The sequence below is a fragment of the Uranotaenia lowii genome, chromosome 2, assembly GCF_029784155.1.
Source record: "Uranotaenia lowii strain MFRU-FL chromosome 2, ASM2978415v1, whole genome shotgun sequence".
In the NCBI taxonomy this organism is placed as follows: Eukaryota; Metazoa; Arthropoda; class Insecta; order Diptera; family Culicidae; genus Uranotaenia; species Uranotaenia lowii.
The window spans coordinates 298,044,382-298,068,817 of NC_073692.1; the positions used below are offsets into that span (position 1 = coordinate 298,044,382).

General features: G+C 37.9%; 1 protein-coding gene across 2 annotated transcripts in view; it reads left to right on the forward strand.

The window, feature by feature from the left end:
- The first annotated feature begins 887 nt into the window (after positions 1 to 887).
- The window catches only part of LOC129745136 (mitogen-activated protein kinase kinase kinase kinase 3), a 40,698-nt gene continuing 17,149 nt past the window's right edge, over positions 888 to 24,436 (forward strand). Inside the window, exons 1-7 of one of the 2 annotated variants that reach the window (XM_055738038.1) lie at positions 888 to 1,508; positions 19,760 to 20,180; positions 20,252 to 20,350; positions 20,414 to 20,712; positions 20,779 to 20,842; positions 20,900 to 20,954; positions 21,518 to 21,556. In XM_055738038.1, the coding sequence (XP_055594013.1) occupies positions 1,392 to 1,508; positions 19,760 to 20,180; positions 20,252 to 20,350; positions 20,414 to 20,712; positions 20,779 to 20,842; positions 20,900 to 20,954; positions 21,518 to 21,556 (1,094 nt within the window). In that variant the 5' untranslated portion in view covers positions 888 to 1,391. The remainder of the gene's footprint in view (positions 1,509 to 19,759; positions 20,181 to 20,251; positions 20,351 to 20,413; positions 20,713 to 20,778; positions 20,843 to 20,899; positions 20,955 to 21,517; positions 21,557 to 24,436) is intronic. The other variant, XM_055738039.1, reaches the window with a different exon arrangement.

Consider the following 24,436-nt stretch of genomic DNA (forward strand, 5'->3'; position numbering starts at 1 on the left):
CTAATCATAAATTCATATGACCGTTTCAAATTATCTGTTTGAACTATAACAACAATCACAATACCTTCCTTGGTTGAGTTTTCAATAAGAAAGGTAAAAGATCTGCGAAAAATGCTCGGATCGATTTTGACAGTTCTTTTGTATCGATTGGAATTTTGTGTTTCAGACGTCGCTTTTCTTATATGTAGGTTCACTATTAGAGATGAAAAAAACACAAAAAATACCCATATTTTTACGTTTTTATATTTAAAATTTCAGTAAAAAATTACCAGAGATGTATACTGATTTCCGTTAAAAATTACTTTACGAATTTTTTTTAAATGTTCGTGGTTGGACCAGATCGTTCTGAAAGCAGCGAACCAAAAATAAAGGTAAATTAAAAAAAATTGGAAACTATTAAAATAGAATTAAAATCCCAACTTTGAATCACCGAATCTTAACGAAAATATACGAACCTTTTCTCCATTACGTCGACTTGAAATGTTGTTCCCGTTCGATCAAAAATGAACACAGATGAACAGCATTTTCTCTTTTTACATGCTATGTCCCTTTTGGCCAGTGATACCGAAATTTAAAAAAAAACTTGATTGGTTCAGATGAAAGAAATTTTTAAATTAGAATCGTCTTTCATGTTTTGAAATGATGCAACATTTTGAAAAGTTTTTGAGAGCATTTATAAATTCTTCAATTTTTTTATTCATTCTGGATAAATATGGGATTCCAGCAGATGAAAATCTTATAAAAACCTGCCAAAACAGTGTAAACGGTGTTAACCGTTTCAACGGTTTCAACCGAATGTGTAAACTCTGCTGACTTGGCAGCACTTGTGCCGTTCCGACGCGTTCAAGCAAAAAGAGCCAATTCGTTGACAAATCCGCATCTGACAAATTTGGTCAGTCGATCATCAGAAAAGAAAAGAAAAAGGAGGTGTTGTGATGGTGTTGTTCGCAAAATAATTTCGATGCAATGTTGGAAAAAGTGTTCGATTAGTGCAAAACTATAGTGTTGCCCTGCTGATTCGTCGTCGACCTCGTCGTTTATTTTCGCTAAGTTTTGGAATTCGGTTGTTTGTTTTTCGGGAATCCGGATTTGGTCCCTTCCTTCGTTGTTGCCAGAGTTGAGGAGAAGACTTCCAGTAACCCAAGTGAAGAAACAAGTTAAAAATTCCAGCAGCCTTGGGGGATCGGAGGGGCTGTGTATTGTAGTTCGCAGGAAACAGCAGCAGTAGCAACAACAATCGAGTATTTTTTCCAAAAGAGAAAGAAAGGGAAGGGAGGAACCCAATCTTCGGGGAGTTCCTAGGAAGCAGCTGGCCAGTTTGAGTTGGAAACGCGTCCAAACGGCTACAGGCTAGCGGGAAGTGTCAGCTGCAAGCTAAGGATGTGGACGGGATGGCTTCCCACGCAACGACCAGTTTACTGAGTTCCGGAATCTCTCGGCGCAATCCGGAGGACGAGTACGAGCTGATCCACAAGATCGGTTCCGGGACGTACGGCGATGTTTACAAGGTAAGTTACTGAGTCATCTGGAAGTGCTCAACGCTTTCGCTGACACTTCGTGGAGGATCCTCTTGCATCACCCCATCATAAATTTGCTTCCGCGATCCGAAAATCGTTCAGACATTCTTGATCCAGATACTTTGTTTAGCTTATTATTACCCAAACTCACAGCTCCAAGCTGCTAAGTCAGCTGCCAGCCACGATTTCGGGTTACTAGGAACGCAGCAGCTTAAATGTCTGGCCACTTGCCTGGTGGATTGTCTTTCGCGTGCATTTCACGGCTGATTATGGGGCGGTGATAATTTTAGCACCAGGAATTAAAGTCAACTCCGGCGAGATAGGACTTAAGCGACGACGATTTTCCCGGGGGAATAATTGTGCCGTGATGATGATGATGGTTTTGTCGAGAATATGCGAACTAACCAGCCGGTTACATTCTCGAATGCCTGGTTGTAATGATGAGCTCAACTTTGTCATTAGCTAGAGGACGATTTCATTACTTGCTTCCATCTTTAGGAATTAGGAAGCTCAATTTTGTATTATAAAATCAGTTTTCTGTTTCCGGAACTTTGTTTTCTGATTCAAAATAAATATTGTGCGTTCAATATAGTTTTTGATCTCCAATTTCCTAACTCGGATTTCAGTTTTCCCAATTTAAAACTGCCAATTCGAGTTTTTTCTTTCTCGATTTTGTATCGGTAGTATTTTTGATTCTTTATCCATCAATATTCCATTTTTTAACCGATTTCTCAAATCAGTATTCTTATATTGATTTTCATTGGTTTATTCATGAAACCAATTTGAAAGTTTTAAAACTAGAAAATACCAAATTATGTAGTTCGACATTTTGAACTGTATTTGACACCTATATTTTTATTTCTGATATCTGAATTTGTGTACATTCTTTTAAATTCATTTTTAAGAAAATGTTATTTTATTATGCATGATAGCTGCTTCTTACTTCAAGATTTTAATTTTTGAATTTTTATTTTTGCATTTTGAGTTTTAATTTTTGTTTTTTGATTCTTGATTTTTAACTTTTACTTTTGAATTTTGACTTATTGACTTTTGGACATTTTGATTTCTTGACTCTTTGCGATTGATTTTAGATTTTTATTTTTGATTTTCGAATTCTGAGTTAAATTTTTGAGATTTTTGATTTTTGTTTCTTGATTTTTTATTTGAATTTTAAATTTTTCGATTTTGGATTTTTGAATTTTTCTGTATAATTTTTTTATTTATCATTATTTTTCACAATTTCCACTTTCATTTATCACTCTTCATTGATTTTTAATTTTTGATTTTCGAATTTTGAGTTTTATTTTTGGGATTTTTTATTTTTGACTTTGATTCTTGATTTATGATTTTTTAATTTTGATTTTTAATTTTTGATTTTTGATTTTTGTGTTTCGATTTTTGATTTTGTTTTTTTTTTAATTTTTAATTTCTTTAATATAGTGTTCGAGTTTTTTGATTTATTTATTTTTTTTTTGTTTTCTTTTGGATTTTTGAGTTTTTGACTTTTTTATTTGTTGATTTTTTACTTTTTGACTTTTCGACTTTTTGACTCTTTGATATTTTGACATTTGAAATTTCTAAATTATTGATTTTAGACTTTTTGACTTTTAGTTTATTTGACATTCTGACTTTTTACTTTTTGACTTGCCTTTTTGATTTTTGACTTTTAAGTTTTTGACTTTTCGACTTATTGTTTTTTCGACTTTTTTATTTTTACTTTTGACTTTTTGACTTTTAAATTTTTGACTTTTTGATTTTTAATTTTTGATTTTTGATTTTTGATTTTTGTTGATTTTGGATTTTTTATTTTCGATTTTTGATTTTTGTTTTTGATTTTTAATTTTTGATTTTTAAATTTTGATTTTTGATTTTTGATTTTTGTGATTTTGATTTTTGATTTTTGATTTTTGCTTTTTGATTTTTGATTTTTGATTTTTGATTTTTGATTTTTGATTTTTGATTTTTGATTTTTGATTTTTGATTTTTGATTTTTGATTTTTGATTTTTAATTTTTAATTTTTGATTTTTGATTTTTGTTTTTCGATTTTTGATTTTGTTTTTTTAAATTTTTAATTTCTTTAATATATTGTTCGAGTTTTTTGATTTATTGATTTTTTGCTTTCTTTTTGATTTTTGAGTTTTTGACTTTTTTATTTGTTGATTTTTTACTTTTTGACTTTAAGACTTTTTGACTCTTTGATATTTTGACATTTTAAATTTTTAAATTATTGATTTTAGATTTTTTGACTTTTAGTTTTTTTGACATTCTGACTTTTTACTTTTTGACTTGCTTTTTTGATTTTTGACTTTTCTAGTTTTTGACTTTTAAGTTTTTGACTTTTCGACTTTTTTATTTTTACTTTTGGCTTTTTGACTTTTCGACTTTTTAATTTTTGACTTTTTGATTTTTGATTTTTGATTTTCGATTTTCGATTTTCGATTTTCGATTTTCGATTTTTGATTTTTGATTTTTGATTTTTGATTTTTGATTTTTGCTTTTTGATTTTTGATTTTTGATTTTTGATTTTTGATTTTTGATTTTTGATTTTTGATTTTTGATTTTTGATTTTTGATTTTTGATTTTTGATTTTTGATTTTTGATTTTTGATTTTTGATTTTTGATTTTTGATTTTTGATTTTTGATTTTTGATTTTTGATTTTTGATTTTTGATTTTTGATTTTTGATTTTTGATTTTTGATTTTTGATTTTTGATTTTTGATTTTTGATTTTTGATTTTTGATTTTTGATTTTTGATTTTTGATTTTTGATTTTTGATTTTTGATTTTTGATTTTTGATTTTTGATTTTTGATTTTTGATTTTTGATTTTTGATTTTTGATTTTTGATTTTTGATTTTTGATTTTTGATTTTTGATTTTTGATTTTTGATTTTTGATTTTTGATTTTTGATTTTTGATTTTTGATTTTTGATTTTTGATTTTTGATTTTTGATTTTTGATTTTTGATTTTTGATTTTTGATTTTTGATTTTTGATTTTTGATTTTTGATTTTTGATTTTTGATTTTTGATTTTTGATTTTTGATTTTTGATTTTTGATTTTTGATTTTTGATTTTTGATTTTTGATTTTTGATTTTTGATTTTTGATTTTTGATTTTTGATTTTTGATTTTTGATTTTTGATTTTTGATTTTTGATTTTTGATTTTTGATTTTTGATTTTTGATTTTTGATTTTTGATTTTTGATTTTTGATTTTTGATTTTTGATTTTTGATTTTTGATTTTTGATTTTTGATTTTTGATTTTTGATTTTTGATTTTTGATTTTTGATTTTTGATTTTTGATTTTTGATTTTTGATTTTTGATTTTTGATTTTTGATTTTTGATTTTTGATTTTTGATTTTTGATTTTTGATTTTTGATTTTTGATTTTTGATTTTTGATTTTTGATTTTTGATTTTTGATTTTTGATTTTTGATTTTTGATTTTTGATTTTTGATTTTTGATTTTTGATTTTTGATTTTTGATTTTTGATTTTTGATTTTTGATTTTTGATTTTTGATTTTTGATTTTTGATTTTTGATTTTTGATTTTTGATTTTTGATTTTTGATTTTTGATTTTTGATTTTTGATTTTTGATTTTTGATTTTTGATTTTTGATTTTTGATTTTTGATTTTTGATTTTTGATTTTTGATTTTTGATTTTTGATTTTTGATTTTTGATTTTTGATTTTTGATTTTTGATTTTTGATTTTTGATTTTTGATTTTTGATTTTTGATTTTTGATTTTTGATTTTTGATTTTTGATTTTTGATTTTTGATTTTTGATTTTCGATTTTGATTTTTGATTTTCGATTTTGATTTTTGATTCTTGATTTTTGATTTTTGATTTTTAATTTTTGATTTTTGATTTTTGATTTTTGATTTTTGATTTTTGATTTTTGATTTTTGATTTTTGATTTTTCATTTTTCATTTCTCATTTTTCATTTCTCATTTCTCATCTTTCATTTTAGACTTTTTGATTTTTAATTTTAGACTTTTCGACTTTTTGACTATTTAACTTTTCAAGTTTTTGACTTTTTTAATTTTTGATTTTTAACTTTTTTATTTTTGACTTTTCGACTTTTTGAGTTTCTTAATTTTTGATTTTTGACTTTTTGACGTTCCGACTTTCTGGCATTTTGATTTTTTGAGTTTTTATTTTTTGAATTTTTACTAGACTTTTTAATTTTTTTATTTTTAATTTTTGAATTGCTTTCATATTTCTGATTTTTTCGATATTTTGTTTTTTTTTGTTTATTCGTTTATTTTTATTTTTCTGTTTTTTTTTAAATTTTTGACTTTTTATTTTTATTTTTTCACTTGATTTTTTTAATTCTTTATTTTGGATTTGTTTGAATTTTTCTGATTTTTCCGATTTTTTGTTTATTGTTTTTTTTTTTGTTCATTTTAATTTTTTTGTGTTTTTTTTAGTTTTTTTTTAGTTTTTTCTCATTTTTTTATTTTTTTTTGTTTTTTGATTTTTTTAATTTTTGATTTTTCGTCTTTTTGACATTTTGACTTTTTGACTTTTCGACTTTTTGACTTTTTGACTTTTTTAATTTTGAATTTTTGACTTTTTTAATATTTGATTTTTGACTTTTTGACTTATCGACTTTTAAACTTTTTGACTTTTCAACTTTTTCTTCTCGACTTTTTGACTTTTAGACTTTTCGACTTTTTATTTTTTGACTTTTTGACTTGATTTTTTGAATTTTTGACTTTTTTAATGTTTCACTTTTGCCTTTTCAATTTTATGACTTTTTAATTTTTTGGTTTTTTGACTTTTTTTATTTTTTGACTATTTGATTTTTCAAGTTTTGACTTTTTTAATTTTTGATTTTTCACTTTTTGGCTTTTTGACTTTTTTATTTTTGACTCTTGGCTTTTTACTTGACTTTTTGACTTTTTGAGTTTTTGATTTTTGACTTTTTGACGTTTCGACTTTTTGACATTTTAACTTTTTGAGTTTTTGTTTTTTGAATTTTGACTAGACTTTTTTATTTTTTGATTTGTTCGATTTTTTCGATATTTCGTTTTTTTTTTGTTTATTCTCTTTCTCTTTTTTTTTGACTTTTTGACATTTTGACTTTTTGATTTTTTGACTTGTGACTTTATGACTTTTTGACTTTTTAACATTTTGACTCTTTTTGATTTTTTGATTTTTGATTTTTTGACTTTCTAACTTTTCGACTTTTTGACTTTATTTATTTTTGATTTTTATCTTTTTGACTTTTCAACTTTTTGACTTTTTGACTTTCTGACTTTTTAATTTTTCGACTTTTTGAGTTTTTAAATTTTTGATTTTTGACTTTTAAAAATTTTTAATTTTTGACTTTTTGACTTTTTTAATTTTTGATTTTTCACTTTTTGACTTTTTTAATTCTTGATTTTTGATTTTGATTTTTAATTTGATTTTAGATTATAGAATGAAGATTTTTGATTTGTGATTTTCGATTCTAGATTTTTAAGGTTTAATTTTTGATTTTTGGTTATTTAATTTTTGATTGAACTGTTTTTGACTTTTCCTTTTTTTCTATTTTTTTTTAAATTTTTAATTTTTTTCCAATATTCAATATCCAATTTAATGATCATCAATTGTTGATTTATAATTTCTGATTTTTGTTTTAGATTTCTTGTTCCGATCCAAGCTTTTTTTTTAAATGTATTTTTGAATATTAGAATTCTGATACAAATTAAGGATTTTGATTTCGGATTTGGGAGTATGAATTTTTGGAATTTTAAACTTAGGAATTAAATTTATGATTTTGGATTTTGTTTTTTTGATCCTTTTTTTTTAATTTTGTATTTATAATTTTAGATTTCTATCATACATTTTGGATTGTTGTTTTTGATTTTCTGAATTTTAAATTTTCGATTTACGCTTTTGAGTTTCTATTTACGATTTTTGATTTCCTATGTTCACTTCCTGATTTTTGTTTCTTATTTTCAAATCTTCTGTCTGCCTTCTAATTTTTTGTTTCGAATTTCTTAACTCTTATTTCTGATTTCAGACTTTTGATTTCTTGTTTCTGATTGAATACCTCCAATTTCTTTTTGTTAATTATAAGTTTTGGTTTTTGATTTCTTATTTCAGATTTCTGATTGGTTTTCTCTTGTCTTTTGGGTCAGACCTTTTGTTCTGGAAATGGTTTCTTCCAAAAACTGATTTTTGAGATCTGATTTCTCATTTTCGACGTCTTATTTTTTATTTTGTAGCTCTGTGTTTGATTTTCTATTTTTTTAAATTCTTCTTTTTGAAATTAAAATTTTGATTTTTCATATTTTATTCCTGATGTTGTATTTCTGACTAATTTTTTTTCCTGAAATTTTAAATGATTTTTTTTAACTCGGTTGTTGATTGCTGATTTTTTTACTTCTGAAGACTAATAAATTTGTGAAATGATTTCAATTTCTTATTTGTGTTTTTTGGTTTCCGATTCCTGAATTAAAATTTGTGATTTTTTAATTCTGATTTATGAATTTTCTTTCCAATTCCTAAATAATTAAATTTTCGTATTTGTTATTTGAAACTCATAATTTGTTATTTAATTTTTTTTAAATTTAATTGATAAATCGGTGAGGATTTTTTCAAATTGATTTCAATGATGGCATGATATTTCTTTTTACTAAAAAAACTGCAATCGAAAGCCATCTGCAGTTCCCCTTTAGATTATTCGAATGTAAGAATATCAATTGATTTGATAAAGGAAACTGTCCGTGGACATGTTTATTTTAAAATTCGCCTGAGAGCGCTCGATTCGACGACAAACATTCGTTATCAGTTGGCGGATGATAAGAGATGGCTAATGCCTTAACCGGTATCAGTTTCTTTTTTGCTGCCATCTTAGGACTTTTACCTTTGCAAGTAGGTACGGAAAATGAAAAAAAAACCTTTCATAAGAATTCCTCAAAACGCTAGAATGTTGACGTAAATTTGGCACATCTGCCGCGTGGCTTGCGGTAAGAAACATCCGCAAGCTTCCAACGCATTCGTACGACGATTCCGCATACTTTCGAATTGTGCACTTTTATTGTTGCTATTATTAATTTAAACCTACCGACTTTGGGGCTTGCTCCAGGTTGGATTCTCTACCTCCAAACCGAATCATCACATGGTTAAGGTAAATTGACCAATCGTGATAAGCGTTTTTTTTTGGTTAAATTTTCTTCTTAATGTTTGCTAAAGTTCAACAGATTCTATAACTTTAAAAATTGAAAAAAAAAAAACAAATGACCAAACAAGAGGTCATCTACTCTAATACACAGTGACTAAGTCGGACATGTGCGTGTACTACTAACTAACTAAGCTACTAACTAGCAAGCTGACTAACAGGCTAACTAGACAAGACCGGGGCTCAAATTTGCGCGCTTCCTTGCTACGTTGTTTGCAGTCGGCAGTCAGTCAGTCAGTTGGACAACGAAGTGGCAAACCATCATCATCAGCCAGGCAGCTCTTTCTTGTTTGCTCGGCGGCCACAAATCGTTTCTAATTAAAAGCAACAGCAACATTCTACTGTTTCTATCGATGACAGGGTTTTGCGTTTTTTTTGTTTAATGAAAATTCTGTTTTGTGGCAATTCTTAGTATGAATTGGTAGAAAAATGTTTGGAAAAAGCGAAACAATTATATTATAATTTCCGGTTCGCCCTTTAATCGTACATACTTCGCTACACTACAACATTATTTTCCCAGTCCCGATTCTGATCCCAGCCATAATCCTAGTCTTGACTCCGATTCGAAATAGGATCTAATGTCTGATAGCTCAATACATTAACGATTCTTATCTGGAAACTTCTCTCGATTCCTATCCTTGTTCTGATCTTAATTACAATTCTGATCCCAATCCTAGATTTAGATTCTTATTCCGGATCTTATCATTTTATAAAACTTTTGCGACTGTTGTTTGTTAATTTTGGAAAATTTTTGGCTTTCAGTCAAATTCTTAAGAAAAACAGCGTTTTCCTATTTCATCCTATAGGATGAAATAGGAAAACGCTGTTTTTCTTAAGAATTTTACTGAAAGCCAAAAACTTATCATTTTACTGAATGCCAATCGTTATCCTGGACCATGGATAATGATCTTGATTTTTCTCTGGGTCATGGATCCTGATCTGAATCCTGGTTCAGATCATGATCCTAAATCCCGATACTGATCCTGGATTTTGATTCCGGATTCTGATCCTCGGCACAGAACCTGGATCCTGATCTCCAATCCCAATGAGGATTCTGATCATAATCGCTAACAATATGGCTTCCACGTCGATCCTGATCCGTGATCTTGAATCCTCTGGAATCTGAAATTACTTTAAGTTATGTAGGTACATATGTATGTATTCACAACTTTTTTTGTAATTATTGTAGCGCCAATCTTAATACTTCACTAGAATCGGAATGCCGTTATAATGGCATACCTATGCGGCCCTCATTAGATAGGAACCGATAAACGAAATAATAATCGTAGCCAGATTTAGAACACGGGTAAGATACCTCACAGTGGTCCAGTGTTATGTGCCAACGGACGTGGCCGATTTGCAGTAGAAAAAGCAGTTTTACAGTCTTCTGAATAGCGTGGTAGAGAAAATTCCGAAGGGTGACATTGAAATCCAGTTAGCTTACTTCAACGCAAAAATTGGCTCCGACAATCAGGACTTTGAGTGCATCATGGGGCGCCATGGTCTAGGACAGATGACACATGAGCGAAAACGGAGAACTGTTTGTAGAATTTTGTGGCACAACAACATGGTAACTTTATAAGTAAAATGTCTTAACAAACAGGCCTATGATTAAAAAACAACATGGTGATCGGAGGATCGCTCTTCCCCCATCGACCAGCACATAAGGTCAGTTGGGTATCCCGAGATGGCCGAACAGAAAATCAAATTGACCACATCTGCATCAGCCGAAAATGGAGAAGGAGCCTTCTTGATGTCCGCAACAAACGAAGCGCAGACATTGCATCTGACCATCACCTCGTCCTTGGCGAGATACGACTGAGAGTTGCGCGTGTCCAACGGCGCGAGGAGAAAGTTGGGTGTCGATACGACGTCCGCAGGTTGGAGAATCCAGAGGTGAAAAGGGCATACGTTGAACAGCTTGAATCCCGAGCCTCGGAACTGCCTACAGACGGAACAGTCTAAGAACAGTGGTGAAGAATCAAGAATGCCTTTCTCACGACGAGCCAAGGTAGTCTCGGTAAAGTTTGTGAAAGATGAAGTGAAAGGATGTCGAACACCGCTCATTTTGAAGGTGTGTGTGTGTAGAATATTGCTCCTATTTTGATTTTGGAATTCACTATTCAGTTATCAAAATGCCGTCCAAGGAAGAAGAGCAGCGTATCAAAATTTTGCTCGCGCATCGCGAAAATCCGAGCTACTCGCACGCAAAGCTGGCAAAATCGCTAAAAGTTACCAAATCAACCTTTACAAATGTAATAAAGTGTTTGGGGAACGTTTGTCGACAGCCAAGAAGTCTGAATCGGGTGGGAATCGAGATGCCGGTAGTTTCAAATAAGCTGGATGTATGATCTACAACCGTGCATCGAGCCAAAAAACGAGCGGACTATCGACTCACAAGAAGGTAGTGACTCCAAATCGCGATGATAAACAAAATACGACGGCCAAAGCGCGATCCCGGAGGCTGTACCATCGTCGTGACGAAGTTTGACTGCGTGGTAATGGACGATGAAACCTACGACAAAGCCGACTACAAGCAGCATCCGGGTGTAGTGTCTTGATAATCGGCGTTAGCATTGTCTTGTCCATTAAGGACATAGAACAATATAGATAGAACTAAGTAAGCGATAAGTAAGCGAACTAAGTAAGAGATATTTTCAAGCACATGAAACTGTCAAAGGTCGCGAAGAAATATCTAATTTGGCAAGCCATCTGTACCTGTGGCTTGAAAAGCAGCATTTTCATAGCTTCCGGGACTTTCAACCAAGAAATTTACGTGAAAGAGTGTTTGAATAAACGTCTGCTGCCTTTCCTGAAGAAACACGGTTGTTCCGTACTGTTTTGGCCGGATTTGACATCTTGCCATTACGGTAAAAAGGCCATGGATTGGTACGCCGCCAACAACGTGCAGGTAGTTCCCAAGAACAAGAACCCTCCCAACACGCCAGAGCTCCGCCCAATTGAGAAATACTGTGCTATTGTCAAGCGGAACCTAAAGAAGACCAAAAAAACTGCTAAGGACGAGCAGCAGTTCAAAGCAAACTGGCTTTCTGCGGCGAAGAACGTGGACAAGGTGGCTGTACAAAATCTGATGGCAGGTGTTAAGCGTAAGGCCCGGCAATTTGGATTTGGAAAAGCTAAAGCCTAACTGAATATTTTTCCTGAATTTCATACTATTGAAACTTGAAAAAGAAATTTAATTTGATTTTTTAAATAAATGATTTTATCGATTAACACACGTTTTCCCTTGACCAAATTTTGACCGTATTACCCGTTATCTTACAATCGTCCAGTGTTATGCGACGTTGCCGATTTGCAGGAGAATAAGCAGTTTTACAGTCAATTGAACAGCGTGGTAGAGAAAATTCCGAAGGATGACATTCAAATCCATTTGGGCGACTTCAACGCAAAGATTGGCTCCGACAATCAGGACCTTGAGCGCATCATAGGGCGCCATGATCTAGGACAGATGGGCGAAAACGCGGAGCTGCTTGTAGAATTTTGTGGCAACAACAACATGGTGATCGGTAGATTGGTCTTCCCCCCGCCGCGTCGACCAGCACATAAGGTCACTTGGGTATCCCGAGATGGCCGAACAGAAAATCAAATTGACCACATCTGTAACAGCCGAAAGTGCAGAAGGAGCCTTATTGATGTGCACAACAAACGAAGCGCAGAAATTGCATCTGATTATCACCTTGTCCTTGGCGAGATACGACTGAGAGTTTGGATTCTCATTTATCAACCGTTTGTATTCTCATTTATCAAATACATTCGCTATGCAAACGAATGTATTTTCTCTTCTGTCGATGTATATTAAAAATACATAACTTGCCTTATTTATCGCGGAATATTTTTTTAGCTCACGCCCTCTCGTGGTGTTATCAAACCCCAGACTCATCTTAGTAGGCAGCCTTGCTTGCCAACCGTCGGTCGCGCTCCCTGGCAATGGTCAGCTTCACACCCTTGCCCTTCGGCAAAGATACCGTCACTTCAAGATAAAGAAGTGGGCTTTGCCGCGAACATTAATTCTTCTATACGGACTTTCGATGTTCGCAACGCCACCTTAAGAGTTCGGGCAACAAGATTCATTCATCTAGCCATGGTAACCAATGTGTGTCTTGGAAAAACAAATCTGCTTTAAAAGTATATCTGTTGGAAGTGAGTACTTCAGAGCCATCTACAATGCTTTAAATGGTAAGAATGTATTTTGGTTGGCCTTTTGGACGAATTATTAACCATATATTGCCATTCGGAAAAAAATGATTTGAATTTGAATTAAACCGAAACTCTGCTTTTCTAATTTTACTCTGTTCGAGAAAAAATCATCTATTGAATGCTCAATTGGGAATCTTTTTGTTCATAAAAACAAGTATGTTGAAATTGATACCAACAGTGCGAATACGAACAACGGTTGCTTTGATAATTTTGTATGTTATTTGACGTTGAAGTTGTTGAATACTCAAACCATTGACCCCCATGGAGGGTGTACAAGCTATTTTAGTCGCCTGTTATGATACCCCTTCTCAGAAGGGAGCAGCACTGAGCGTATAGAAAGAATTTTCGATAAGTTACATGGGTCTGCCTTCGGCAACGAGATGAACGCCTTGGTGCCCTTGCCAATTGTTGGGGCCATGAACAGTCCTACTATGGATCTACTTCGCACTGGGCTCCCTGGTGACACCTGACAGTTATCATCAGTGGAGACAGCAGACAGTGAAAGAAAGAAGAAGAGATTTTGACATTCACTTTACTTCCCGTCGCGACACACTCTGTAACGTGTTTTTACATAAGTTTTAATATATATGTAATTCGCAGTTTAACCCCGTATTTATGTTCCGTCTACCAATATCACGGTCACCTTATCTCGGGACATAACAGTGGCGACGAGTTTGTCGGTTGTGCGCGAGAGTGAACGAAAAATTCCCGGTCCAAGAAAGAAAAGGCGAAGAATGGAAGACGATCACATGAGCTCTCCACCATCCGATTCCCGTTAACGCCAACGGCCAAGTTGGCAGTAATTCGGACTATGCACACAGGCAGCATCCCGTGCAACAGCAGCAGCACGGAAATCCGATCATTCGCCCGTCCTTGCTTCCATCACACGTTTCGGGAACCCAACCTCACTTTCATCAGCAGCAGCAACAACAACAATTCCTGCAGTACCAAACTGATCCGATGCTCATGCAGATTCTGCAATAGATGCAACAGTTTATAATCCATCAACAGGAACGTCATTCTGCAAACCTGCCTCAGGATCATGGTCCTCCGTTAGCACCTAATCCGGAGCAAATATTAGAATCGCTGATGATAGTTTGTTTTCGGAAGATACAGCTCGTCTCAATGATGATGCTAAAGTGCGGTTGTTGTTACGTAAATTCGGCCCAGCTGAGCATGAACGTTACTTAAATTTTATCCTGCCAGCTGTTCCGAAAGAAATTAGGTTTGCCGATACAGTGTCCAAACTAAAGAGTTTGTTCGGAACGGTGGAGTCACTAATCTGCCGCCGTTACCGCCGTGACAAAGCAGCCTTCGGAAGATTATAAGGCTTATGCTTGTCGCTTAAATCGGCTATGTGTTAAATTCGAGTTGGGAAAACTAAGCGAAGACGAATTCAAGTGTTTAATGTTCGTGTGTGGGTTGAAGTCGAATAGTGACGGGGAAATCCGCACTCGTTTATTAAGCCGCATAGAAGACAACAGTTTAGTGAAGTTGGAGCAAATCTCTACCGAGTGTCAGAAATTGATGTCGATCAAGCACGACACTGCGATGATCGCCACCCAGTCAGTGTCAGCAAGAGTGGTGCATCGTAAACAAACTTTTAGCAAGTGGTCTGAGAAGCACAAGAAAAACAACCCGGAAGGAGAAGTGAATAGAAATAGTTACAAAAACCAAAACAAAAACAATAAAAGTGGACCATTTTCTCCTTGCTGGTGTTGTGGTGCTATGCACTATGCGAAAGATTGCACATACCGCAACCATCGGTGCAAAGTTTGCGGTGGGTTTGGACACAAAGACGGTTATTGTGCAAGTGCTAAAAAGACTACAAGTGAAAATAAAAGAAAACCGCAATCGGCGGCAACAAAATCAGTGCAAGTTAAAAGTGTTAAACAAGAAAGGAAATACGTAACAGTGCAACTATTGGGAACTCCAGTGAAGCTGCAGTTGGATACGGCGTCGGATATAAGCGTCATTTCCGAGAAAACCTGGGTGAAAATCGGAAGGCCTACCACTTCGCCGGCATTAGTGAAGGCATCCATAGCATCTGAACAGCCTCTCAAACTTCAGGCTGAATGCACTTGTGACATTTCAATCAACAGAGTGTGTCGCAGTGCCAGGTTTTTCATTGTGAAGCAACCATTACACCTAATGGGAATTGACCTCATCAACCTGTTCAACCTGTGGCCAATTCCGATGAATCAATTCTGCAATCAACTCACATCGTCCGGTGATGTCGGAAGTGCCATCAAGGCCGCATTTCCGGAAGTTTTCTCGGACACTCCTGGGCTGTGTACGAAAGCGAAGGTTAAGTTGACCCTCAGAGATGGACAGTCACCTGTGTTTCGCCCCAAAAGACCTGTTGCTTACGCGATGTACAGTGCTACACAGTGTACACACGATGTACAGTGGATGAAGAGCTTGATTGACTGGAACACGCCAACATCATCACACCAGTCGAGTACTCGGCATGGGCCGCACCGATCGTGGTTGTCCGTAAAGCCAGTGGTGCCATCAGAATTTGTGGAGATTACTCTACAGGTCTGAACAACGCTCTCCAAGCTAACCCTTTGCCTCTTCCGCAGGACATATTCGCCAAGCTTTCGAATTGTGTGATCTTCAGCAAGTTGGATTTGTCCGACGCATTCCTGCAAATCGAAGTTGATGAATCTTCCCGAGAGTTGTTAACCATCAATACTCATCGGGGGCTATATCGCTACAATCGACTATCGCCGGGGGTGAAAGCAGCACCTGGCGCCTTCCAGCAGCTAGTCGATGCCATCTTGGCTGGCCTTAAAAACACTTTGGGGTACTTGGACGACGTTTTGATCGGCGGATCAAACGAGGAGGAGCACAACCGTAATCTTACAGCAGCCTTGAAACGTTTTCAAGAGTACGGTTTCACCATCAAAGCCGAAAAGTGTTCCTTTGGTTCGCAGCAGATAAAGTATCTGGGGCACCTGATCGACAGACACGGGTTGCGCCCGGATCCAGCAAAAATCGACGTCATCCGCAACCTTCCGTCTCTTACAGATGTGACCGGTGTTCGATCCTTCCTAGGAGCGATCAATTATTATGGCCGTTTTGTTCCAGCCATGCGAACACTGCGTTACCCACTGGATGAGCTGCTGAAAGGCAACAAGCAGTTCAACTGGTCAACCGAGTGTCAAAAAGCGTTCGACCAGTTCAAGACAATTCTGGCATCTGATCTTCTGTTGACACACTACAGCCCGGATTTTCCGATCGTTGTTTCGGCAGATGCTTCATCGGTTGGTGTCGGTGCTACGATAAGCCACAAGTTTCCGGACGGTTCAGTGAAGGTCATTCAACACGCATCCAGGGCTCTCACTGCAGCCGAACAAGCATATGGGCAACCCGACATTTAAGGTTTAGCGCTTGTTTTCGCCTGCACAAAATTTCACAAAATGCTGTACGGTAGAAGTTTCACCCTTCAAACAGATCACGCTCCTCTGTTACGCATCTTCGGATCCAAGAAGGGGATACCCACCTACACTGCCAACCGCTTGCAATGATGGGCGTTGCAGCTACTGCTGTACAATTTTCAAATCGAGTACATCAGCCCAGACAAATTTGGAAATGCCGATGTGTTGTCGCTGTTAATTAACAACCACATCAAGCCCGACGAAGACTATATTATTGCCAGTGTCAACCTAGAAGAGGATTTAGGATCAGTAGCACTCAACTCCGCTACACAAGTCCCTCTTAATTTCAAGGCAGTTCAAGGTGCTACTCAGACCGATCCGGTTCTTGGTGAAGTTTTCCGTTTCATCCAAAATGGTTGGCCGAAGTCTCGAAAAGTGATTCCCGATCAAGAGGTTCAACGTTTCTTCGACCGCCAAGATTCCTTGTCCATCGTCCAAGGATGTATTATGTTCGCTGAGCATATTGCAGTACCGTCCAAATTCCGGAACCAATGCCTTCAACAGATGCACAAAGGCCATCCCGGAATCCAGCGCATGAAGGCAATAGCGCGAAGTTTTGTTTATTGGCCATCTTTGGATGCAGACATCGTCAAGTTTGTTAGCTCCTGTAGACCGTGCGCTATGGTAGCCAAAAACCCACCGCTACCACCACCACAGCCGTGGCCCAAGCCGGAGAAACCGTGGCAGCGTGTGCATGTGGATTATGCGGGGCCTATAGAAGGAGACTATTTTTTGTTGCTCGTTGACTCTTTTTCGAAGTGGGTGGAAATATACAAAACCAGTCGCACCACATCAGCGGCTACCATCGGCATTCTACGTGGCATTTTTGCTCGCTTCGGAATGCCAATAACCCTGGTCAGCGATAACGGTTCGCAATTCACCAGTACCGAATTTGCAACCTTTTGTGTAGAAAACGCTATTGAGCATTTAACCACAGCACCCTATCACCCACAATCAAACGGGCAAGTTGAGCGTTTTATAGACACTTTTAAACGCTCCTTGCGAAAAATTAGAGAAGGGAAGGGAACGATCCAAGAAGTTCTAGATACATTTTTATTAACGTACCGAACAACTCCTAATCCTGTTACCGGTAGATCACCAGCGGATTTAATTTTTGGACGACCAATCCGCACTTGTTTAGAGCTACTTTGACCACCGCCGAGGCCAAACGTTGAAGAAAGACATTCGGAAGGCAACATGAGATTCTTCAAACAGCATGACACAGTGTACGTTCAAATTCATTCCAATAACACTTGGAGATGGGCAGACGGAGTTGTACTTAAGCGTGTTGGCCGAGCCATGTACAACGTGAACCAAATGAGAAGCCGATCGATCACACCAGATGTACCAGTGAGTTTGAGTAACTATAAACTACCGTTGGACATACTCTTGAAGGAGCAAAATTTGTGTCTACCGTCCGCTCCACCCAAAACGAATCCACCATCTATGGTTTGTGGTTCGCCGAATGTTTCGAATCCTGGTGTACCTTCCCATCATTCTACACCTGTGCAAACGTCGCATCCCGAAGAGAAAGTAGTATCGTCTCGTAACGATGCTTTTGCGCTGTCAGCATCAGTACCATCGTTGTTGTCTCCGCCCTCAATCACCACTACAAGGAACTCGTCCGGTTTCCGGACGGCAACAGAAAATCTATCAGCTGTGCAACAGCCACGCGGTTATTCGCGGGTTCGAAGAGCGCCGCAGTGGTTCGATCCGTACCAGATATATTAAGAGGGGAGATGTTGGGGCCTGGTGACACCTGACAGTTATCATCAGTGGAGACAGCAGACAGTGAAAGAAAGTAGAAGAGATTTTGACATTCACTTTACTTCCCGTCGCGACACACTCTGTAACGTGTTTTTACAAAAGTGTTAATATATATGTAATTCCCAGTTTAACCCCGTATTTATGTTCCGTCTACCAATATCACGGTCACCTTATCTCGGGACATAACACCAATGCATTGATGATGAACACATTGGTCAAACGGGTGGCGAACACATGGCCGGTAACGTCCTTGATGTGCACGATTTCGAACGATCCCGGATGTTTCTCACGCTGGATGACCGTACCGCAACGACCCAAATTCCTTCCTCCGGTGATCATGCACAGATTTCCGGGTTCAAACTTGAGCACATCCATCACCTTACCGGTTGCGATATCGTACTGGATCGAATCGTTCTGGTGAATGAAGGAATCGTTCGATAATGGAGCACCTAAACGACCTAGACCTGGCAGACGATATTGTATTGCTCGCCCAACGACAACAAGACATGCACAGCAAACTCGACAACTTCGCCGAAAGCTCCAAGGCAGCAGGACTCGAAATCAATGTCGGAAAGACCAAGTCGATTGAAATAAACAAAGAAAATCCTTCCAATTTCATGTTAGCTGGGCAACAAGTTGTGAAAATAAAGTGTTCCAGTTTCTTGGTAGCCAGATAACGCCTGATGGTGGTATCAAGAAAGACATAGAACCCGGATCAGAAAAGCCCGATTTTCGTTTGCGAGTATCCGATACATCTGGCGGTCACCCAGATCTATCTACGAACAAAAATCCGAATCATCTGGCCTGGCAACTGTATCTCAAATGTGGAACTATATCACTGGTGTCATCAAAAAGCACTAGAAGTCGAGATTCGGGAACGTAAGTGGAGATGGATTGGGCACACGCTGCGAAAAGATGAGAAAGAGATTTGCAGAGAGGCGCTTGAATGGAACCCAAATGGACATCGAAGGAGAGGAAGACCCAGAAACTCGTGGTGGCGAAGCCTAGCCGCCGAAATCCTAACTGTCGAAGAGAATCTTGACTGGGCCCAAGTGAAGACGCTGGCTCTGGATCGTCAACAGTGGAGGTCTTTTACTTAGGTCCTTTAGCCGAAGAATCATAAGTTTTCATGTTAAAAGTTATTGCCAAAGTTCCAATTCGATTATTTTTTGTCTCAGTTTCCGGATGGGACTGCCATCTTGGAATTAGCTGGTGGGAGCCGCATTTAAGCCGCCCGCTGCGAGACAGACGCTGTTTGAGTCGCCCCTGACGTGGAGAACAGACGCGTGCGGCAACCTTCTCAGTCTGCATGCGACCGAATCATCCACCACTCAGGTTACTCGCATCCCAGCCGGCACTATGTAGCCGCCACTGACCGATCCCTTACTGGCGTACGACTTAAGCGCCACACCTCCACCGTTTAATATGCCCGGTGAAACTCCGCTGAGAGATTTACCAAAAAGCAAGTTTTTTCCGACAAATTTTATGAAAAAAAAACCGAAATATGATGGTAGTTCTACGGAATCTAAATCGCGTTCTTGGCAAAAGGTTTTTTTTAATAAAAACTCATTTATCCAAGAAAAATGAAAAATTTAATTTGCTAGCTTTCTAATTCAGAATTTTACCAATCTTTTCCTCCGCAGGCGAAAAAGCTCCAATCGAACGAACTAGCGGCCATCAAGGTGATCAAGCTCGAGCCGGGCGATGACATCCAGATCATTCAGCAGGAGATCGTGATGATGCGGGACTGTCGGCACCCGAACATCATCTCCTACTACGGGTCGTATCTGCGCCACGACAAGCTATGGATTTGCATGGAGTATTGTGGGGGTGGCAGCCTGCAGGACATCTACCAGGTGACGGGGCCCCTCACGGAGCAGCAGATCGCCTACATGTGCAGGGAGACGTTACTCGGGTTGAGCTACCTTCACTCGATGGGAAAAATCCATCGGGACATCAAGGGGGCGAATATTCTGCTCACCGAGAAGGGCGACGTCAAGCTGGCCGATTTCGGCGTGTCCGCCCAGATTACCGCGACCATCAACAAACGGAGGAGTTTCATAGGTTGTGGATTGAGTTGTGGATGGGTTTTGTTCAGTGGAAAAATAATTGTCTTTCATTTGAACTCCTTGCAGGAACGCCTTATTGGATGGCACCGGAAGTGGCAGCTGTAGAACGAAAAGGTGGTTACAACCATCTCTGTGATATTTGGGCCTGTGGGATTACAGCGATCGGTAAGTTGTTTCTAAATTGTTATAGATTTTCAGGGTATTAATGGGTTTATTCACTCTTTGCAGAACTGGCCGAATTGCAGCCTCCCATGTTCGATCTGCACCCGATGCGGGCCCTGTTTCTGATGTCGAAGAGTGGCTTCAAGCCGCCCACGCTCAAGGATAAGGAACGGTGGAGTGCCAACTTCCAGTCGTTCCTTAAGGTAGCCCTCACCAAGAACCCAAAGAAGCGTCCAACGGCCGAGCGGTTGCTGCAGCATGCCTTCTTCCAGTCGGAAATGTCGGTCCGGCTGGCGGTAGAGCTGCTGCAGAAGTACCACAGCCCGCACCAGAGTTACTTCTATCACGAAGGTGACGAGGAAGGGGTAAGGTTTATCCAATTGCAGTTAATAGGAACCGTTTGAATATTAATTTTTTTTAAATTTTTTTAGGCTGTCGCTATTGGACCACAGAGAATTACGAGTAAGATGCAGGCACCTAGTCCGGTATATTTGAGTAAGCATCCTGCAGCATTTATTTTTACTTTTTCACACTAACGGGTTACCATTGCAGAACCTTCACTGGAGTGTGAAAGATCATCTAGTCCTGAAACTTTACCTAGTGATATGTAAGTAGTGCGCTGCCTCAATATGGTGTGTTTGAAAAACCTTTATGATTTTGAGTTTTGGAAACACACACATACAAAACACACATTGTGGCGCTTTGCTGTCGGGCACAAACACGAACAAATCGAACCGCGAAAATGTTCTAGATTATCTTAACATGTCGAAACGCATCCTTGTTGAATGTTCTTCTCACTATACTGACATGCGGACCACTCACACACATTCAATGCTTCTCACTGACACATTCTAAAATCAATACACGCCACCTACCGGAGAGTCACACGAAATACACCACTAGTGCCGATGTTTCACATTTCAATTAAATCTCTAACTTTAAGCTTAAGTAACCGTTGTGCAAGTCAAGAATCTCCTCGGTGTGCTTCCAGCAGTGGACAAACTTTTCATCATCCTCTGTATCTGAGAACTTCAAATTTCAATAAAAAACACCTTTCAACGTGCGCGCACCACAAAAAACACGTGACCTTCCACGAGAGTAATCAATACCGCTCGCTAATCCATTCGAAACCGTTCCATCTGTTCGTTCTTTCTCTCTCTCTTTTTCCAGGAGTCTATTGCATTATATAGACGAGGAGTTGAAACTAAGGTAATCACCATCGCATCAACTGCCGATGATATTCAAGTCACCCAACTACCCCAAAACATAAAAGCCAAATATATCCATCATACCGTTAAGCTTCTCACATACACCAATTTTCACATATATCTACATACCTATCTATACGTAAATCATACCGTTGCATCCCGTTGTTGGATTGATTGATTGATTCACCGATGAGTGCTTTGCCCCGTCCCTCTATCCCTTCGATGATGAACCAACTCTGCCGAGTGCGCATCATCCTATCACCCACACTGAACGCGCGGAGTGATAAACCAATCAGAGACATACTTCTCAAAGTCACACTCCCACTACTGTTGTAGCACACTACTAACTTGGTACCGGGCCGGGGGAATCGGTTCCATTAACTGTCCCGTCACATTTGCATCCCCCCAAGACTTCGACGATGGAAGAAAAACACCGAAGAAAGGCGGTCCCGTTTCGAGCCGTCTGTAACATTTTTGTTCACCTGTGTAACAATCGCATAACAGCCTGCCCCTAGTTACGTTAGTTAGGCGATAGCAAGTCGAAAAACTCATCAACATTCGAAACATTCACATTAACCAGGTTTTTTTTTCTTATAATTTTGGTTTGTAGAGTTGATTAACATTTGTTGGTTTTTGGTGGATTAAGTATTTGTTTGCTTTTTTATAAGATTAACCATCACTTTACGAAAAACAATGGCTATGTTTTAAGATGTCAGAAGATTACGAGGGTAAGTTTGTTTTTCTGCAATCGTTTAGATTATTTGATATTGATTTTTAAGAAACTATCAATCAAATTTATTCCAGATCATCACGTCATTTTCAAGTCAGAAAACATGCTTTTTAACGACTATTTATGGCTCATCAAGTTGTTGTCAAGAGACTTTTTGTTCTACTCATCGCGTCGTTAAAGGAGAACTTGTTTGGGTCTTCTGATCGATATATAGAGTCTCCTTGGGACTGTGAGAACTACCGAGCGATCACTGTCCTCAATGCCGCCTTCAAAGTGTTTACCCGAATCCAACTCCGCCACCTAACGCCACAAGTAAACAGAACCATGGGAAGTCATCAGGCCGGCTTCAGGGAGGGACGATCTACGACGGACCAGATCTTCACACAACGGCAAATCCTCCAATAAGGCCGTAAACACCAAGTTTTTACCGATCGACCGTGACGACCTATAGAAAATTATGGAAGAGAACGGCCTGGGAAGCTGACAGACTGATCAAGGCAACGATGGATGGAACGCAGTGTTGTGTGCGGATTTTCAGTGTATTGTCGAGTTCATTCGAATCACGCAGGGGCCTTCGACAAGGCGATGGCCTATCTTGCATGATGTTCAACGTGGCGCTAGAAGGTGGTATTCTTCGAGCGGCGGGCGAAATGCGGGACACGATTTCAATACATCCAGTCAACTTATCTGCTTAACCGACGACGTTGATATAGTCGGCAGATCATTTGCGGCGGTGGAAGAGATCAACCGCAAACTGAAACGCATAGCCAGAAGATTAGGGTTGATGATAAATACGTACAGAAAAAATATATTTTGGCCTTGTGGGTCCGAGACCGACTGAGTTCGCTTGACCGGCAATAACAAAGTCACGATCGACGGCGACGAGCTGGAGATAGTCGAAGACTTTGCCTATCTCGATACACTGATGACCGCAGACAACGACACCAGCTGCGGCGAATGATCAGCGGAAGTTATGCCTACTATGGACTGCGGCCGAGAAGACTTAGCCCTCGCATCATCGTACAGACCAATTTGTCTGTTGGACACCCTTCGTAAGCTACTGGAAAGGCTAATACTCAACAGACTTATTATCTACACAAAAGGCCAAACTGACCTGTCGGACAGACAGTTCGATTTTCGAAAAGGGAGATCTACGGTGGACGCCATCCAAATGGAGACGGTGTACGCAAAACGCGCATATCAAAAGAAGCGGACAGGTGTTGGTCACTGCGCCATTGTGACGATCGACTTTAAGAATGCCTTCAACAATGCCAGCTGGGAAGCTATTGCCAAAGAATACTGTTTCCAATACCCTCTGATAATAGGAAGCTTCTTCGAAAATCTAGTCATGACGTACAAAACCGAAACTGGTTTACGATCCACTGCTCTAACAGTGGGTTTTCTACAGGGTTCCAAACTCGGACCTGTGTTTTGGAATGCCATGTACAATGAGGTGTTAACGCTGAAACTACCAGCAGGCGCGCAGATAGTTGGATTCGCTGACGATATCGTGCTCAAGATCATCGGCGAAACATCGAGGAGGTAAAAGACCTTGCAACGGTGTCCGTAGAAACAGTTCGCATCTGGATGGAGGGAGTTAAGCTTCAGATAGCTCACCATAAAACCGAAGTTCTGCTCGTGACCAACAAAAAAGTTGTGCCTCACATAGAGATTTCTGTTAGAGGACACACGACATCTTCAAAACAGCAGCTTATATACCTCGGAGTAATATTCGACAATCACTTAAGTTTTGGTGCGCATGTACAGTTGTGAAAGTACATCGAAATTCATCGATTCATTGGCCTGGATTATGCCGATCTGCCAGGGTCCAAAGAGTAGCAATAGTCGTCTCTTAGTGTAGCTCTGTCGAAACTAAGATACGGAGAAGCTGCCTGGAGCTCCGCTATAGAGGTAGAGCGCAACAAATCTAAATTACGGAGCACACATCGATTGATAGCCATGCGAGTTCCCTGTGCATACAAAACCATATCAGCAGATGCAGCTTTTGTCATGGCGGGCATGATACTCTGCTTTTCGCATTCAAGACACGAAAGATCGACATTTTATTAAATGCAGGTATTGAAATGAACTGGATTCTGGCAGCCAAACTCAATGATGGAAAAAGGCAAATCGTCGTTGGAGGAATTTATC